This window comes from Notamacropus eugenii, chromosome 2 (assembly GCF_028372415.1).
Source record: "Notamacropus eugenii isolate mMacEug1 chromosome 2, mMacEug1.pri_v2, whole genome shotgun sequence".
In the NCBI taxonomy this organism is placed as follows: domain Eukaryota; kingdom Metazoa; phylum Chordata; class Mammalia; order Diprotodontia; family Macropodidae; genus Notamacropus; species Notamacropus eugenii.
In genome coordinates this window covers 305,704,207-305,723,797 of record NC_092873.1, presented here as the reverse complement: position 1 = coordinate 305,723,797, position 19,591 = coordinate 305,704,207, and the positions used below count along the sequence as shown (strand labels likewise).

At 45.6% G+C, this 19,591-nt stretch overlaps 1 protein-coding gene across 9 annotated transcripts in view; it reads left to right on the top strand.

Moving 5' to 3' along the window:
• The window catches only part of RORC (RAR related orphan receptor C), a 29,533-nt gene that overhangs the window by 8,454 nt on the left and 1,488 nt on the right, over nt 1-19,591 (top strand). For 6 of the 9 annotated variants that reach the window (XM_072644848.1, XM_072644850.1, XM_072644851.1 and 3 more), the window contains 8 exons: nt 11,576-11,661; nt 11,934-12,075; nt 13,594-14,088; nt 14,407-14,528; nt 15,744-15,876; nt 16,138-16,266; nt 16,449-16,559; nt 18,495-18,604. In XM_072644848.1, coding sequence (XP_072500949.1) covers nt 11,576-11,661; nt 11,934-12,075; nt 13,594-14,088; nt 14,407-14,528; nt 15,744-15,876; nt 16,138-16,266; nt 16,449-16,559; nt 18,495-18,604 — 1,328 coding nt within the window. The remainder of the gene's footprint in view (nt 1-11,575; nt 11,662-11,933; nt 12,076-13,593; nt 14,089-14,406; nt 14,529-15,743; nt 15,877-16,137; nt 16,267-16,448; nt 16,560-18,494; nt 18,605-19,591) is intronic. The other 3 variants (XM_072644849.1, XM_072644853.1, XM_072644854.1) reach the window with 1 other exon arrangement.

The following is a 19,591-nucleotide window of genomic DNA, read 5'->3' as shown; positions in this document are numbered from 1 at the left end:
TTATAGGCAATAATAATAATAGCTAGCATTTATGTAGTATTTTAAAATCTGTTATGTGACATACATGCATACATATATATAAACATATATAAAATCTCATTTTGATTCTCACAACCCTAGAAAGTATGTACTATTTTACAAAGGAAGAAACTGAGACCCAGAGAGGTCACACAGTTAGCATCAGAGCTCAGATCTAGGTGGTAGGGAAAGAAGACTGGATCCTGAAGGGATCCTGGGAATCTGGGTCTTTGAGATATTGTTAGTTTGCTGTCCAAGGTGGTCAATAGTGACTAAGCTGCCTATATGTATATTTAATATCTAATCCTAACTCACGCATTTAACAATTTGAGATTTGCAAATCACTTTCCTTGTAGCAACCCCGTGAAGGAAGTAGTACATGTATTATCATCCCAGGCCCCATTTCAGACACAAAGAGAACTAAAAGGTTAAATTACTTGCTCAGAGTCCTGTTTGAAAGTGGCTGAGGCTACATTCGAACCCAAGTCTCCAGACTCTCAAGTGTAGCTCTCTGCCATGATGCTACCTTTCTGCTTGGTTGATGAGCATCCTATGGGAATACAGATGCATTATATAGACACAGACCCCAGAACAGCTCTGAGTCAGAGGCAAAGCTTGAACTTTTACCAGTAGAAGACCACACCCCAGACAAGGACCCAACACCATGAACTGGTTCATAACTAACATAACTGTAACGTATCATCCCTTCTAAGTGAAAGGGAGTTGAGAGCCAAAGAGGGACACACCCTGAGAGTGTGCAAGAGCCTCTTTGGGGGCGCGGGTCTCTCTGTCCAAGGATCCCTCTGAACTTTGTCAGCCCAGCCAACTCAGAGCTATGACTACCTATATCTTACTGTGTCCTCTGTGCCAACCTGGCTTAGTTATGGCTAATGCAGTGAAAGATTCTTCTCTACAGGGACAGCAAGTGAGGAGGTAGAATCCCAGACCTCTTGAATTGGGGTCCAATCTCCTAGAAGCTCCCTCATGTACTTGAAGCTTTGCAAGGTCCTGCCTCCACCCTCATACGTCCCCCTTTTTCTCATTTATATTCAACCCTTCAAATGCCACCAACCCAAAGCATTAGCTGCTGAAGGGTTGCATCCTGTCCCATCATAACAAGAGGAATTATTTTGCTCTCGGATTTCATAAATATTTATTAAGTATTTAGTGGGTACAGAGTACTGGGCCGGGCTTTGGAGGAGATGTAAAGTTTAGGGTTCCTGCTTTCATGGAGCTAATCGTTTGACCCAGGAATGAGGCACAAACATCTAGTGCTCCAATTCACCATATTACATAATTCAGTACCATGTGAGGTCTAAGGGGGAAAGTTCACTTGGTGAGTCAGGGAGGGTTAGCTTTAAAGGATAATAAATAGAAATTCAACAAATGAAGGGAAGAAAGAAAAATGAAAGAATAGGAGACACTATGAGTGAAGACACAAAATGAGCGTGAACTCTTACCAAAAGAGTTTCCAAAGCTCATATCACCTACCCGCCATACTCTTTCTGGCCCAAACAAATAGGCAAGCTCCAAAAGTGATAGTGCCCCAAGAAAAGGGGACATGGCAATTCTCACTATAATCCTTGCGATCTACCCTCCAGCCCTTATGCTGTAGCCTTTCTTCGGTTGTCTTCCAGAAAGGTGGAGAACTGTATGATTTGGCAGGACTTGAGATGACAGGTCCTGCAACAGTAAGAAGTAAAAGGAAAACAAGGCCTATCATTATGTTTCCACAGAACTCAAGAGACAGTGACAGGGAGAGAAGGAAAGAGAAGAAGAGAGGGAGAGAGAAAGATGGAGGGACAACATGGAGAAAGAGGGAGAAATGGAAGCCCAGGGCATGAAGTCCAGGAACTCGGCTCCAGAGGGGGCTTCTGGCATCCTCCTGAAAGAGCCAATAAGTTGGACCTGTATTTTGGTCTAATAGGCTAAATTATGGGGATGGAGCGGAAGCCACCACAGGAGCTTTGGGCTTCCAGCTTTCACTGTCCCCATGATTCACCTTCCCCACCCCATCCCCCCAAAACTACAGAGCCCTCACAGGGTGGTTGTTTTCAGCTTGGCTCTTTTGTTTCCCCTTCTTTCTCCTGTCTCAGACTGCGGGGGTGGCGGGGGCACAGAGAGGGGATTTCGGGTGGCTGCCTTCCCTTTGTGGCTTCTTGGAGCCCCAGACACTCTCGCCCACCTGAATTTTGACTCCGATACTTTCTCAGCCCCAGGCATCCAGGTGTGTCAGCAGAAAACTCTTTCCCGGGGTCTGAGAGGGATAGGAATGAGTTGACCTGGGGTAGAGTGGGGGACACAACAAAGTAACAACCACAGTAATAAGGTTCTCCCCAGGCTTTGCACACACACCCCCCGCCGCTGCTTCTTCCCCTCCCCTGCGGTGGACCCTAGCCACCTTGGTTTCTAGTATCACAGAGACTCAGGTCTCTGGTCAAAGGGAAGTGAGAATTAATGTGGGGAGAGAAGGGGGCCACACTCACCAGAAGTACAGGAGGGGGCCTAGAGTTCCCTGCTTCTCAGAGCATCTCATGTTGGGAAGAGGAGCCCCATGTTCGGGGCCAAAGCCTGATCCATGTAGTGATGAAAAGTGGGGACAACTGGTTAGAGCTATAATCCCCAGGGAGAAAAGAAAACCAGAAAATTTAGAAAAGGGGAGGGAAGGGGAACAGGAGTTAGGGGTAGGAAAAGCTGAAAAATCAGACTCATCTCGCTTCCCAAAGGGAGGAATCTTGTGGTAGCGGATGGAGGAGAGTTTACCTCATCCTCAGGGACTCCTTTGGGCCCAGACAATTGGGAGAAGGTAGGAAGAGGGTAGGACACAAGAGATGGGGTTAGAACGAGGTAGGTAAAGAGCTAGTCAGAATTAGGGGTAGGTGATGGAAAGAGAATCTCCTAGTCCTAAATGTGGATGTTAGGCATAGAATCATAAACTCTTGGAACTGCTAGAAAGAGCCTTAAAAATCTAGTCCCACTCTTTCATTTCCTAGATGAAAAAACCAAGGCCCAGACAGTGGAACAAATTTGTCTGTGGTCATATGGCTTGTTAAGTGGCAAAGCCAAGATTTTAACCTGGGTCTTCTGGCCCCAAGTTTACCGCTCCTCCTCAACCCTCCCTGAATTCTGTCCTTAGCTGAGAATTAACCTGGCCTGCCTTCCCCAACTTCTTAATTCCCCTGTGTGGTACACCAACAGATTCCTAATCCCAGCTAACCTTCTTCCCTGGTATTTTAAAATTAGCATTTGGGGAGAAAGGAAAGAGACTAATTATGAGCCTGAGGAGGAAGCAGGGGACCCAGAAAAAGTCTAAGAATCAGACCAGTGGTATCCTCATTACCTTGCCTCATTTTCATCTAAATGAAGCCCAGGAGATCCCCTCACCCCCAGAACTATAGATACTCCTCTTCAAGAAGCTGGTAGTACAGTAAATAGAGCAGTGGGCCTAGAGTCAAGGAGTCACAAGTTCAAATCCAGACTCAGACACTTACTAGGCATGTGAACCCTAGGCAAGTCACTTAACCTCTGTTTGCCTCAGTTTCCTCAACTGTATAATGGTAATAATAATAGTAATAATAGCTCCTACCTCAAAAGGTTGTTGTGAGGATCAAATGAGTTATTTAAAACATAGCAGATACTGTGTAAATGCCTATTCCCTTCTCACTTCCTTCTAGGATTTTCCCTGGTGCCCAGGGAAGGGGATAGGACATGTGGATTGGGGGTCTAGGGGGGACCTTACCAGCCAGAACCTCTTCAGAGGGTCTATATTTATCTCCCACCTGAGGGAGGAGATGAGATGAAAGCTTGGGGAGAAGAGCCCTAATTCTTTCTACTCTATTTCCACCCATACCAGGTACCAATTGGATGTCATGTATTAGGGGTAGTGGGATGGAGGGGTGGTTATGTAACAGCAACCTTCAAGTCAGCAAACATAGTATGGACTACCATCTCCTTCACCCTCACAGCAATTATAACAGCTCATAATTTTAAAGGTTTAACGAAGTACTTTCCTTATAACAACCACGTGAGGCAGATGGTATCATTCCTATTATACTGGTTAGGAAACTCAGAAAGGTGAATCAATTTGCTGAGGCTCACGCAATCAGTCAATAAGTGTCAGAGCTTGGATTTGAACCCAGATCCATCTGTTCCTCAAGTTCATTGTTATTGTTGTCAGGTTGCTTCTCCTCCAACTCTACCTTCCACTTTCCTGCCTCTTTGGAACATGACACTGTGAAGGGCCAGCCCTGCCACCCCTGGGTGAGGGGGGGAAAAGCCAAGAATCATTTCTCCACTGTTTTTCCTGACGTTGCCATGGAATGAATGAATGAATGAATGAATGAGAGAATTCAAGTACTTCCAGAGCTACAGGGGTAGAAGACATGAGAATGGAGTGATGGAGAGAACTATTCATGGAGTCATCCTCTTGTCTGGTGATCTCTAAGGCTGAGGGAGAAAACAGGCACCTCATCTGTTCCATATTTCAGGGAGGAGCTATCTGGCACTGAGGAAGAGGGGAGCAGAAGCTGATCTCAAGAAAGTTCTCTCCCTGATATAGAAGGGTGTGGTACAGGAGTGTGTTCTGACCTCATCAGTAACTATATATAGTTAACGATCAACTATAACACGGCCCCCCACCACCACCACCACCATAGCTCTAAACAGGAAGGAGGGATAAAGGCTAGACCCAGGGAAAACCTTCCCAAGGGCAGGGGTTGGGTCTAGCTGTGGGAGTTGGGGAATTCGGGGGCTGAGCTGGGCTGCTGCTGACCTTTGCTTGGCTCCAGTTCCTGGCATCATCTGGCCCTGAGAGGGGAGAGTTCCCGGCAGACCAGATCCTGGGCATCGGTTTGAGTAATCCCGCGGTCTGTCCATGACTCACCTTCTCCCTACCCCTCCTCACCCCCCCCCCCCCCCCCATCTCAGGCAAGGCTCTTCTCAAGGGGCCTGGGGTTTGTAGGTGAGTTCACTGAGCTGTTTTTTGGCTCTTGGTCTTAACCCCCCTCCCCAAACCTCAGACACTTTCTCTTTGAGGTTTCGGAAGGGTGGAAGTATAGGGCTTACGGGAGGGGGAAGAGGGCTTGGCAAGGGCCCTACAAAGCTGGTGAGGGCTAAGGTATCGGGCACTGGGCCAGAGAGAGTGTGGGGGTGTGTTCTTGTGTGGGCACACGCTCCACAGGACGTGGCTCTGTCTCTGTTTTCATCTCTCCATCTCTGAATCTTTCTCATTATCTCTTTGTCTCTGTCTCTCCAGGTCTTGGTTTGCCTGTTTCTGACTGGTTCTCTGAGCCCATCTCTCTGTTTTCCTTTAGTCTCTGTTATCTCTTGGTATGTCTCTTTGTCTCAGTCTCACTATCAGTACCTTGCCTCTGTATCTCTTTACTCAAGTATATCTGAATTTTAGCTTCCCTGCCTGTAAAAAACATCTAGTTGGATGAGAATGTTCTCAGAGGTCTGTCCTAGCTGCTGTGACCTGTGGCTCTCTGTGATTCTCTCAGAGTACCTTGTGTAACTAGCTGCAGTATGTGGGACCTTGGTCAAACCCCCAGACTTCAGCCCGAGACTTCTTGTAGCTCAGTCGGCTCTTTTTCTCCGTGGGAACAGTAGAGACTCTGACCTCAAGGTGGGGTTCTAAGACCATGTCTAGTAGAGGAGGGAGCCAGTTTCCAGCCACCTGGGTTAGGAGAGATATGTCCGAGGTCATACATTGTGGTCAGCACATGCACGCACGCGGATGTGGCTCCCAAGGAAGGGAAGCAGGAGGAAGGATGATAATGGCTAGTGAGCAAAGAACCCAAATGCCTGGGTTCCCACCATGGTTCAGTTTCCAAATCTCCACCTCTTGTCCTTGACCTGCTAAGTTACCCTGGTCCAGTTTCTTCCCTTTCCATGCAAAGACACTGGAAGACAGACAGCCCAGGCTTCTTAGGTCCTGTCCCTACATTTATAAGCACATGTACATGTCTATTAGTGTGTATGGGTAAACATAACACAAATGAAGACAGCACTTCAGAGCTACTCAGCACTTTCCTCAAGGAGATATGGAATAAAGACTGGGCCTGTGATTTTGAAAGGGAACTTCCAGATGATGAAAGTCCCTCACTAGGGGGTATCTTCTTAATTCCTATAGTCTGAGAGTTGCCTAGAGCACTAAATGACGTACCCAGAGTCATACAGCCAGTATGTGTCAGACAATACAAATGTAGGACATTATTATTATTATTTACAACAGTCCTATGAGGTAGGTAATGCAAATATCATAGTCTCCATTTTGCAGCTGAGGAAACTGAGGCTTCCCGAGATTAAGTGACTTGTCTACTCATAGCCATTATGGAGGACCAGACCTTGACAAAGCTATAAAGTAGAATCATGGGCTATCAGGGCTGAAAAGACACTTAAAATTCATCCACATTTGAAACCAAAGCCCAGACAAGGGTAGTGACTTCCCCAAGGTCACACAGCTAATTAATAACATGTTGTTGTAATAATATGTTGTTTTTAATGTCCCTTTTGTTTTTAGCACCTTTGTGGCAGCACTGTCCCACTCCCCCCTCCCCCCTCACAACACACACACACACACACACACACACACACACAGTGCCAATATATTCTTTCCTTTTCCCCACTCACCAAAACCAGTTCTCCCCTCTTGGGAAAAAAAAATTTGAGAGATTCATTTGTGCTAATATGTTAATGGTTAGTAATGAATTGTTGTTAACTGATGCCATGAGTGTTTGCATTTTATCTCCTTATGATACTTTAAGCCAAAAGAATGGAGTTCAAAAGGTGGATTTTTCTTCTTTTTGCTTTTTTATGTTTTATTTTTTAATTGAATTTTATTTCATTTCTAGCTCGAAATTCTCTCCATCCTACCTTCCTTTCCCCTACTTTGCCCTAACAGGAGAAATCTCTTGCTAAAAGGTAAAATCCAACAAAAGAAATTCCCACCATTTTAGAAAGGAAGGAAGGAAAGAAAGAAAGAAGGAAGGTGATATGTTTAAATCTACATCAGCTCTCTATCTGGAGGTGGATAACCTCTTATCATGAGTGCTCTGAAATTGTGGTTGGTCATTATGTGTTGATCAGAGGTCCTAGTCTTTCAAAGTTATTTATCTTTACAATATTGTTTTCATTGTATAAATTGTTGTGCTTCTGGTCATTTCACTTTGCATTAGTGCATTAATGTCTTCCCATATTTTTCTAAAATCATCTCTTTCTTTATTGCTTATATCACAGTAGTATTCCATCAACTTCATATACCATAACTTGTTCAGCTGTTCCCCAATTGATGGATATCTCTTGTTACCAATTCTGCGCCATCACAAAAAGAGCTGCTGTAAATCAAATGTGTATTTTCACAGGATCATAGATCCTATGAAGTGACCTTAGAGAGCATCCAGTCCTCCCGTTCATTTTCATGAGATTTTGACTCACTCAAGTTCACCCAGTTACTTAGAGACAGAGTTAAGATTTGAACCCAGGATTCTCTGACTCTAAACCAAGTAGTCTTTCTAAGATACCTTGATGCCTCTCAATATCTCTGTTTTTCATAAAATATAATGCCCAGAACATCAGACTCTAAAGGCAGCTCAACACAGACACAAGAGACACCATCCCCTCATTCTGGATATCATCTTTCTCTCAATGTATTTGTTGTTGTTGCTCAGTCATTTTCAGTCATGCCCAACTCTTCATGGCCCCATTTGGGTTTTCTTGATAAAGATACTGGAGTGATTTGCCATTACCTTTTCCAGCTCATTTGACAGATGAGGAAACTGAGGGATAAGTGACTTGCCTAGAGTTATACAGTTAGCAAGTATCTGAGACTAGATTTGAACACAGGAAGAGGAGTCTTCTTTATCTACTCTATCCAACGGACCAACTAGCTGCTGGCTCCCTTAATGTATCCTCTAATAATATTAGCTTTTTTGGCTTCTATAGTACATTGTAGATGTGAACTGAACTTACAATCCACTAAAACCAACAGAATTTTAAAAAATTTTTAAGATTAATTAATTTATTTTTAGTTTTTGACATTCACTTTCATAAGATTTTAACAGGACTTTTTAGAAAATTCTTTTTAAAGTTTTATTGATACCTTTTGCTTTTATATCACAGTAGTCTCCTAGCATACCCCCACCTTGACCCCCTCTCTTATAACAAAGGAAAACATTTCATAAAAACTGACTAAAGGAACAAATCTGGCAGTATATGTAATATTCCATACCTGAAGTCCCCCACCTCTCTGTTAAGAAGAGAGAATTGTATTTTATTAGCTGTTCTCCAGGTCCAGTATTGGTCATTACAATAGTCAGAATTCCTCTGCCTTTTTGGGTCATTTATATTTGCATTATTTAACCACTATGTGTACCTGGTTCTGCTTATTCTGGTTTGTATCAGTTTATACACACCTTCCCATATTTCTGTAAACTCTTCATATTTGTCATATCTTATAGCACATTAATATTCCATTACATTCATACACTACAATCTGTTCCACTATTACCCAATCAGAGGGAACCCACTTGGTTTCAAACTTTTTGCTCCCACAAAGAGTTCTGCTACAAATATTTTTGCTTATATAGAGTCTTTCTTTGACCTCCTTGTTGTACACATCCAGTTGTGGGATTGCCGGTGCCTCCAGATTTTTTTCACTTGAACTGTTGGCTAGCCACAGCTGTTTCATCCTGAATTGGATCAAAATTGATGTTTAGAACCCAAGGACAGGATTTTTCATTTCTTCCTTTTAGATGCCGTCTATTCAATTGATCCTTCACTTTAGCCTGTTGGTATCTTTTGAGATCCAGAATCTGTCATTCACTAGGTTTGGTCTTTTTTCAAGCTTCACATTCTTTGCAAATTGGATACATTCATCCAAGTCCTTAATAAAATGTTGACAAGCAAATGGTCAAAGCCAGATCCCCAGGGATCTCCACTACAAGTTGACATCCCTCCAAATTGGCATCATCTCATTAATTAGTACTATACTATTCATTTAGGTCCAAGTCTGCCTGATTGTATTATCCAGTGCAAGTCCCTCAAACTTATCCTGAAGTATATCATAAAGGGCTTTATCAAATAATTGGTTGACATTTTGGAATACTATATCTTCAGCACTGCCCCAATTTTTTTGGTAGGGGAAGAAGAGTGAATCTGTGATTGGCAGAGTGGGTTCCCAAATGAGGAAACTCCTACCAACGCAGATCATCAATTTTTCTTCAACTTAAAGTCTTAAATGCCTGGATCCCTTTGAGGTTAAGTGATTCATCCAGGGTCTTATAGCCAGTATATTTCAGTGACAGGACTTGAGTTCATGTTGTCATAATCAATGTAAAACCATTCTGGTGTCACCCCTTTTCAAGAACTGGTTTCCACCTAATACCACGCCCCATTGTAGGGAGCAACTTGATTTACTTCAGTGAAAGGCCATACCCCTAGGAAGTATTGGGGTGAAGTTAGCCGACCTTCAGAATAAGTGAGCTGTGTGAGTCTAGAAGTAGGTAATATTAGGTGTTATGTCCTCTGACCTTGGAGGTAGGACCAGCACATAGAAGAGCCAAGGAACCCTACTCTATTCCTTCCTGCCCAGGGTTCCCCCACACTCCCTTTTCTGGGGCCTCAATAACCTCCCACTGGGGCCAGAGAGGAGTGTTTGGCCTGTGGCAATACTGAAAATATCTGCTGTGGCTGGAAGCAGCCTCCCTGGGCTACCCTCTGAGGTCTGGGGAGGGAGGCCATGCTGGGGGGCTGCGTGCTGGCCTTCGCTACTCCACGGGAAGCAGTGGGGCACTGATAAGCACAAAGCGAAGAAAGAGAGGAACCTGGTGGTCAAGAGCAAACCACAGGGGTGAGGGGTGGGGGTGGGGCAAGCACAGGGCCCCCAGAGTCACATAGAGAGGGGAGAACACGAGGGTCCTAGCCTCAGAGATCTAGGTGCCACAGACATGCTCTGCTGTGTACATACAACCCATTTCAAACATACACTCATTCACAAAAATCCATAAGCCCAATCCACGTGTGCCCCCAAATCTTGGTGCTGTTGCATTCACTCCCGGAATCAGAGAACATTTATTAAGTTCCTACTATGTACCAGGCAACAGTGAGACAATCCCTTCCCTCAAGAACCTTCTGGTCTAGGAAGGAAAGGAAGATGCCAGGTCCATATACAGCAGATATGAGGCTATTTGGAGGAGAAGACACCAGCAGCTGAGGGAATCGGGCAAGGCTTTGTGTGGAAGGTGGAAGCAGAGCTGAGCACTGAAGGAAATGAGGGAAACTAGAGGTGATGACAGCCCCTCCAACATTCCTGAAAGCCATAGGGTTCTCAAACGGCCATTAGACACATTGGCTCTGAGCATGATATAATGGAAAAAGCAAGAAATCGAGTCAGCAAATGCAAGTTGTAGGGACCTACCACCCTTTTGCTAGCCAGCTGTGTAATCTTGGGTAAATCATTTTATAATAGTGATGATGATGCTAATAAGATTTATATTGTGCTTGGGTTTGCTAAATAGTAACTTATTTTATCCTCATAGAACCTTGGAAGATGAATGCTCTTATTATTGTAATTTTACAGATGAGGAAACTGAGGCAAACAGAGAATTAAGTGACTAGCTCAGGGTACACAGCCAGTTAGGTGTCTGAGGCTCGATTTGACCTCAGGTCTTCCTGCTTCCAGGGCCGATGCTCAACCTGCTGCGCCACCTAGTGCACAATTTCCTCCTTGTAATCAGGGAATTTTAGGTCAAATTACCACCAAGGTCCCTTCAGGCTCTGATCCTGTGATTCGTGCATATGCTCTCTCTAGCTGACTTACAAGCACACATGTATTGCAGTAGACAAACTTATTAATGCATGCCCTCAGAGGCACCCTTTAGCATGCATATACATATGCAAATATTGGCTCCATAAGGTAATCCGAACCTTTGTTTGCCAGATACCCATCAAGAAAATGTTTGAGCCCCATAGCTCAAACATATACTTGTGTCTCTAGAATCCCGCCCCCCCCCACCCCTGCCATCTCTTGAACTCAATACAAAAGGCATATTGTGGTACTATGGGCCCAATCCTCCCCCTCTAAGCCCGGGTAAACAAGGGTATACATCTCTGCCTGGTGCCCAGGTGCCCCTAGCCCAGCCCACCACATCCTCCTCACTTGCCCCATACTCTGCCCGTGGGAGCAGAGCCTGGGGTGAGGGGTGGGGAAGAGACAGAAAGCAAGGTTCCGCCTGGCGGGAAGCAGGTGCTTCGAGGCAGCAGGGACTCAGGTCCCAAGGCGGGAGGGAAGTATAAAGGGTCTCTGTGACTTGAGGGATGGTGTGGGGGTGGGGGAACAGGTGGCCTCTCTGTACATCTGCTGCCTTTGCCACCCCACAGAACTGATGCCACTTCTCTGACGTCCCTGTCCTCTCCCCAGACCCAATAAACACTTAGTTTTCTCCAGGGGTCCCTGATTCCCTCCAAGTTTTGAGGGTGAAACTGAACCCTCAGTACCCAGACTGAATAAGCAACAGTATTGGTTTATGTCCAATCCATTCTTTTTTACACTGTCTTTCAGCCCAGATTGAAGTGATACCTTGTAAGATCTGTGGGGACAAATCTTCTGGGATCCACTATGGGGTCATCACCTGTGAAGGGTGCAAGGTGAGATACATGTGTACTGTTTGTCAAGCAGAGGACAAAGAGGTATGCCAGAGAAATGTGGGACTCAGGAGCCCTTATTTTGTCTAGAATAGTCCTTAGAAGAAACACAACATCCAGGGAAGAAAGTAGGGACATGGCCTGAGTGACTTTCCATGAAGATCTCTGAACACAAGAATTCTGTCCCTAGGTATAGTGATAGTGAGTGAAGGGAAAGCAGGGAAGTCAAGGAATCTGAAGGGTGCAGTCTTCTAATCCTAACCCTTTCCCACCAGGGTTTCTTTCGCCGGAGCCAGCAATGTAATGTAGCATACTCCTGTACTCGACAGCAAAGCTGCCCTATAGATCGTACCAGCCGGAACCGCTGTCAACACTGTCGCCTGCAGAAATGCCTGGCGTTGGGCATGTCCCGGGATGGTGAGGCCATGCAGGGAAGGCTCTGTAGCTACTACTTAGGACCCTTTCCTGTACAGGGTCTGTAAATGGGGGCCCTAACTAGCTAATCAGGCGGAAGACATCAGAGTGCTTCCAGAAATCTTAGACTTCTACAGTTCTCGTTAAAATAGTAATGACTTTGGAGTCAAGAGACACCTGACTTCAAATTCTAGCTCTTAACACTCACTAATTTTTACTTTGGGAGTCACTGAACTCTGTGCCTCTCTCTCTTCATCTGTAAAATAGGGATAAAAATATTTGTACTATCTGCTTCACAGGGGTGTTACAGGGAAGGTGCTTTCTAAAGCTAAAACAGCTAGAGAAAGGTGAACAAAGAAGGGTGATTCTCTCCTCTCCCCCCAAAAAAATTCCTCAGGCCTGAACTTTTTTCCATTTTTTCTTCTCCAGGCTAGATGGTGTCTCTTTCCTCTCTGGCCCCATACCTCAGGTCCCATCTGGTTCCCTATTCTCCCTCTTCCCTGGTTCCTACATCTGTCCCCCATGAGCATTTACTAGCATTTACTATGTTAGGTTTTGGAATATAGATCCCCCCCCCAAAAAAATGACTTCTCTCTGGTCCCTTAGAACTAATGGGAAAAGTTAGACCAGCAACTGAGCGAGACTGAAAATAGTCAGAATCCCTAGCAAAGGGTCAGGGGTGGGGAACAACAGGTTTGAGCCCTTTGTCCATCTCCCCAGCCACTCACCTGACATCTCACAGACAAGGGAGCTCAGGGAAGGGGTAGAGTTAGTGGGGGGACAAGAGAAAGAGAGGAGGGGAGGATGGGATGATGTGATACAAGAAGCCAGAAGGAACCTGTCAGCACTTTTCAGTGCCTCAAATAACCAAGCAAAAGGAAACACACAGGCGGAGAGCTAGCCTGGGGTGTGAAGGGAGCAGGCAGGGAGGGGGACTGTGCCTCCACACCTGGGAGGGGTTGAAGGGGGTGGTAGGGCGAGAAGGGAGGGGGGAATGAAGGGGCAGGAAAGAGAGTCAGAAGAGGATGTTCAGAAACACACCGCTGAGCCCTGGGTTGGGCTGTGGTGTGTATCTAGGTCACCAGGGAGCCTGTAGGCCTGACCACATGGAGACCTATGTTCACAGCTCTCCTAGCTCTTCTTCCTCCTGCCTCCTGGGCAAGGGGGGTGACCCCAATACAGCACTGCTGTCCCCCTACCTCCCATCTTGAACCCCATCCCACAGTCAAAGAGTCTAGATACCCTAGCTTCACCTCTTTCCTTGTATTCATCTTCTCCACTCTTGATAGTATCACTTTGCAGTGTGGAATGTAGGGAGGACATAACCAGGCAAGTCCCTGGAACACTTGGGAGAAGAAAGGTGAGAGAGGGCCTCAAGGTGGCAGCTACTGGAGGAAGTTAGAGTAAGACAGAAGAGGGTCTATTGTCAGCTAGCCAGCTCGCTGTCAGTCATAGAGGGGTGCCTCTTTCTCCACCACCCCTCACCCCAACATCTCTGATCTCTCACTGGGCCTCTTCCAGCTGTTAAATTCGGCCGAATGTCTAAGAAGCAGAGGGACAGTCTGCATGCCGAGGTGCAGAAGCAGCTACAGCAGCAGCGACAACAAGTGGCCACCCCCCCTCCTGCAGGGACCAGAGGGGCAGATACCCCTGCCTATACCCTTGCCCTCCCCAGTGGACAGCTACCTCTGGGCTCCTCACCTGACCTGCCTGAGTCCTCTGCATGCCCCCCTGCTCTCCTTAGCACCCCAGGCCCTGGACCCTCCTACCCTACTAGTCTGGCCAAAATGGGACTGACTGGGGCTGTGTACTCCCGGGGGTACAGCCCTGATCGGGCAAAGGCTGAGGTCGGCAGAGCTTTCTATGGCTTGGGTAGCCAGCTGTCCCCTGACAGGTGTGAGCTCCACATTGGGGAACCCCGACATCTGGTGTTTGGGGAGCCAAGCCAAGGGAGGGACTTGTACAGCAGCCCCAGCTTCCGCCTCGAACTCCCCAACGCCTCCCTAACTGAGATTGGTAAGCAACCAGAGGAAGGGGGCAGGACCAATCAGGCAGTTTCTCTTTACGTAGAGAGGAAGGATAGGGAAGGAACTGGGGTCAAGGAGGGGTAACAAGATTCCTAGATGTTCCCAAGACAGAGACCAATATTAGAGAAAAAAATAGAGACACTCCAAAGCCCAATCATTTGTCTCAGAAAAGTGGGAGCATGAGGGACTTAATAGTCCTAGGTAGAAAATCAGAGGGGAGAAGAGAAACCAGGGGGATAGTCTAATGGTGGGAACTCCCATGTGGCAGGGGAAAACTGAGGTTCAGTGTCTGCCTTCCCGGCTGCAGAGCACTTGATCCAAAATGTTTGTAAGTCCTATCAAGAGACCTGTCAGCTTCGACTGGAAGACTTGCAGAGACAACGTTCCAATATCTTTTCCCGGGAGGAGGTGATCAACTACCAAAGAAAGGTAATGATTCAAGGGTCAGATCAAAAGAATAAGACAACCCCATAGTCATCTGGAAAGTCAAGGGAGAGAGAGGTGAAGTGAATGCACATCTGGATGAGGGAAGGTGTGTCTGCACACAACTTTGTTCATATATATACCTCTATATATGTCAGTATGTCGAGAAACTGGTCTCAAACTCATAGAATCTCATAACTGGATAGGAGCCAAGGGGTCCTTTAGTCTAACTCCTTCACAGAGGGGTGCCTCTATGGGGAAAACTGAGGTCCAGAGAAAGGGAGTGATTGACCCAAGGTCATATGGTTAGTAAGTGGCAGAGACGGAACTAGACTCAAGTTCTTACAACTCCCCAAAATGGTGCCCTTTCCATTTCAGTGATGTGAATCTCAGAATCATGGCTTTTGCTCACACTTCATTGAATGCCCTCACCATTCCTCTCTAGTAAGCCCGTGACCAGTCTAGGCCTAGTTTAAATTTCATCTACTTCCCCTAACTACCTCAGTCCTAACAGCAATCTTCCCCTCTCAGCTCCTTACAAAATGAATCACTCATTTGGGGACTTACTATATATTCTACTTTGTATTTAGCGTGTGTATGTATACTTTTACTCTTCAAATCGACTAAAAAGCTCCATGAGAACAAGACCCCCTTTGCACACATTTTGAATCCTTATAGTTCCTTGGAATAATAGCTCACATTTCTACAGCAACTAAGTGCTATGGATTAACTGTATATGAGCCTTGTCGGATTTCAAAGCTCTTGACCAGGCTCCAGAAAAAAAGTGCTTCCTTCACAACAACCCCATGAGGTAGGGAATATGAATATTGCTACCCCATTTTACAGAAGATGAAGACTCAGAAGGGAAGAGAATTGGCTATGGTTACATAGCTGATTCAAACCCAGATCTACTGACTACAAATCCAGTTTTCTTTTCACTATATTGTGTTGTCCATAGTGGGCACTCAAACATTTGCTGATTGTTGATCTGTTTTTATATATCTATACATGTTAGTGCATGTATGCAACTTCAGGGAAGCAACACCCACCATAGTTTTTCCAGGTTCCTTTACTGAATGCTGTGAAGGAGTTAAATGGTCAGAATACAGTCCCAGGGGGTCATATGGGATTGAAGATGGAAGGAATCTTGGTCATGGAGAAGGCTGAGGGCTCTGATCTGTATCTTTTCTCTTCCGTATGGTGGTTTTCTCCCACCCCAAGTCAATGTGGGAGATGTGGGAACGCTGCGCCCATCGGCTCACCGAGGCCATCCAGTACGTGGTGGAATTCGCCAAAAGGCTAGCAGGCTTCATGGAGCTGTGTCAGAATGACCAGATTGTGCTGCTCAAAGCAGGTGCCAGGAGGGAGCTAACAAGGCCCATGTTGGGGACAGGAGGGAGTGAGGACAGAGATACACTGGGTGTATGTCAAGGAAGGTGTCTAGAAAGACCTAAAGGGAAAGGTTCTCAAGAAGAGATCCAAAAGGGCTAGGAGGTATCTTGTCTAACATGGGAGATGAGATGGCTTTGGGGCTAAGATTGGGGTATTTACCTTGGTACCACTCTCCACTTTGCAGATGTTTTCTCCCTTCTCACCACCCCCTCCTTCCCCACAGGGGCCATGGAGGTGGTACTGGTGAGGATGTGCCGGGCATACAATGCAGACAATCGCACAGTCTTCTTTGAGGGCAAATATGGAGGCGTGGACCTGTTCAGAGCCTTGGGTGAGGGGCAGCAAAGGGAAGGTGAAAGTTCCTGGTTCCAACCCACTTTCAAACACAGTACACTCCTATTTCAAAACCAGCTACCTCCTTTCCCCCAGTCACCCCAAGGCAAGAGTCTGGGTTGGGCCCTCAGCAGTAAATGTCTCCCTCATCTCAATCCAACAAACTCTCCTTTATCTCCCCACACTTCCACTTTCTCTTAGGCTGCAGTGAACTCATTGGTTCCATCTTTGACTTCTCCCACTCCCTGTGTGCTCTGCATTTTTCCGACGATGAGATTGCTCTCTACACAGCCCTCGTTCTCATCAATGCCAGTGAGTTGTGGCAGGGCTTTGAAGTGCCTGTGTAAGTGGGGAGAGGGCAAGATGATGGGATAGGAATGGAGTTTGATATTGGAACATGTGAGCAGAGCAGTCTCTACCTACTGGGAACCGTTCACACAGAAAGGAAAGTTGATGCCTCTGGAAAGCTGAGAGGTGGGGCAATCTACACTGGGCCTATCTACCCCAATAATTTTATTCTGGGTTAAATGAACATCATGAGTATCCAGTAAGAAAAGTCACAGAAAGGAAGCTTGAGGGACAGTACGTAGAAATATGGCAGACCCAATGAAGGTTAGACCTTGAAATGATCTGTTGTGGTATAATGGAAAGACTCAAAAGACCTGGGTTCTAATCCTAGTTTTGCCACCTGTACGGCCTTAGGCAGATTGCTTTACCTATCTGGGCTTCAGTTTCTTCACTTGTAAAATAAGAATCTTGAACTAGATGACCTCTACGGTCCCCTCAATTCTGAAATCTTATGACCTCTAACTGGTCCAAACCTCTCATACTATATGTAGAAACTAAGTGTTAAACGGAAAAGAGACAGTTCTGAATCCTTTGACTTGGGGATGACTAAAAGAGAGAGAGAATAAGCCTTCAGTTCAGTTTAAATTAACTGTTACGTGTGTGAGTCTTGTCTGATTTCAAAGCCCCAGGAATGACCATTTTCTGGAAGGAAAGGTTCAGGAAAGGCACTGATGCCACAGCACACATGTATTTATTGCTACATACTATTCTAAGTCTCAAGTTATCTAAGACAAGTTTGGTTCCCTTGGATAGAGCAACGGTTACAAGGGGACAGAGCAGATTCCCCATAATTTTGTTCTTAAATACATCATTTGCTATTTCAGTCCAAATATGGGTGTATTTAAGGATTGTGCCTTTAAAATAAGCACACACACACGTACACCCTTAAGGAAACAACCACAAATGATGGAATATCTTATCTTGGTAGTGAGTCCCTAGGAATTAAGTTCTACCTTAATAAAGAATATATGTGCCCTTTGCCAGAGGTGGTCAAAGCTACCACCTTTTTGTTGGGGCTGAAGAGTTGGTGGGGGGAGAATGAGGGAGAGGTGGAAGAATAGGTGATAGGAGCTGAACTGCAGATTCCATCGGTATGGGGATCTCCCAGAGGAGGAAACTGGTCACCTTCTCTTTAACTTATAGTCTTAGAAAGTTACCTAGAACAGAGGGGTCAGGTGACAGTCAGTAGAGGCAAGAGTTAAACTCATGTCCTCCTGGCTCCAGGACCAGCTGTCAGTCCACTAAAACGTGTTGTATGTGTGAGAATACTTTAAATCATGGTGCCTGGTTTCATCTACCCTAGATCTAGAGTTGTTTGGGGATTTTTTTGTTTGTTTGTTTTTCTGGTTGCAGGTTACTAAAAGTACAAAAGCAGCTGGGGAAGCATGGTCTAGGGGAATATATAGACACTGATATACATAAAATATAATGGGGTCTGGGGGTGTAGAGTGACCTAACTTCCTGACCACAACATGTTTTCACATATTCCCCTTAGGTGGCATGTTTGACCTTTTATATCATCTTCAATTCTTCAACTTCAGTGTTGACTTGACCTGAATTTTAAGTGAATAAAAATATTTGGTGGTGTCTTCCCCCCCCATTCCCCCAGGATGATTCAAAACATGGGATGGGAAGGGGAAGCTCCACAGATCAGGAGCCTTAGCCCATAGGACAATAGAGGTCATGGGATAAAGTGAACTGGGAATTGGGAGGACCTCAACTCTAGGTTTTTCCCAGTTTTCCTGCATCCCTTAAGGAAAGTCCAGTTACTAATTCTGTGCATTTTGGGGGGACTTTCAGGCTCAGATCTATTCCCTTTCAGAGAGTGGGCACTCTGGCTTACCTACCATAAGGGCTCCTAATTCCCCATCCTCACTGTGGCCTGGCTCCTCTCCCCAGACAGGCCATGGTTACAAGAGAAAAGGAAGGTAGAGCAGTTGCAGCACAATTTGGAGCTGGCATTTCACCATCTTCTGTGCAAGACTCACCGCCAAGGCATTCTGGCTAAGGTAGGCAAGGTCCTTATGAAGGGAGAGGGAGGGAGCACGCTGGGGTCGGGATACTGATGTGCTCCACTGAGCCCAGCTTTCAACCACAGCCCCTATTGCTACCAAAGAGCTAAGAACCCAGGGGAATAGAGAGAGGCTAGAGTACATTCATTGCTAAAGAGTAAACAAGTCTATGAGGCAGTTGCTCCTGAGCCTCACATGGGTCCTGTCTCTAGGAAAGTCAAAAATCTTAAGAAGAGGAAGATTTGGGATCAGAAGACCTGGGGCTGATTGCTGGCGCTGCCACTTCTTAGCCACCACAGCACTGAGCAAATCTCTGGGGCCCACTTTCCTTATCTGTGAAGCAATGGTTGGAACTAGATAATCTCTAAGATCTTGTTCAGCTCTAACATTCTGTGATTTTGAAGGATAGATAAGCCTTTTCGGTTCCTCCACCTCTCTCTAAGATCTTTCACATCTGCCTCCGGACTTTTTCTTCTCTTATTCCATCACTATCTCTCAGAGGTTGAGAATGATCTGGACCAAACATTTGTCTGGAATGAAAGGTGATCAAAGCAAGGCCAGGGTGACGCTGGAACATATCCTGTGTCCATACCCACAGAGGTGCTTCTGTGGCCTAATTTCTAGAAGGGTTTGGTGATTAAATAATAGGAGAATGGTTATATTTGATAGGGCTACTCTACCTGGAACATCTCAAAACTGACCCTTAACCAGAGAACTGAACTCAGATCAAGGGGAAAGACAACTGAACTTAGAATCAGAAGGACTGGGTTCAAATCCCTTGGTCTCCACTTGCTGGCAATGGAGCCTTTGACAAATCCCTGTATCTCAGTATCTGCAAAGTAAGAACGATAACTGCTATTTATACAACTTTTAAGGTTTACAAAATGACTTTTAAAGATAATGTGTAATCTCAGAGCTATTTGTAACCCTTAAAAGTCCTATAAAAACGTGAGCTAATAATACCTTGGAAGCAGAGAGGTACAA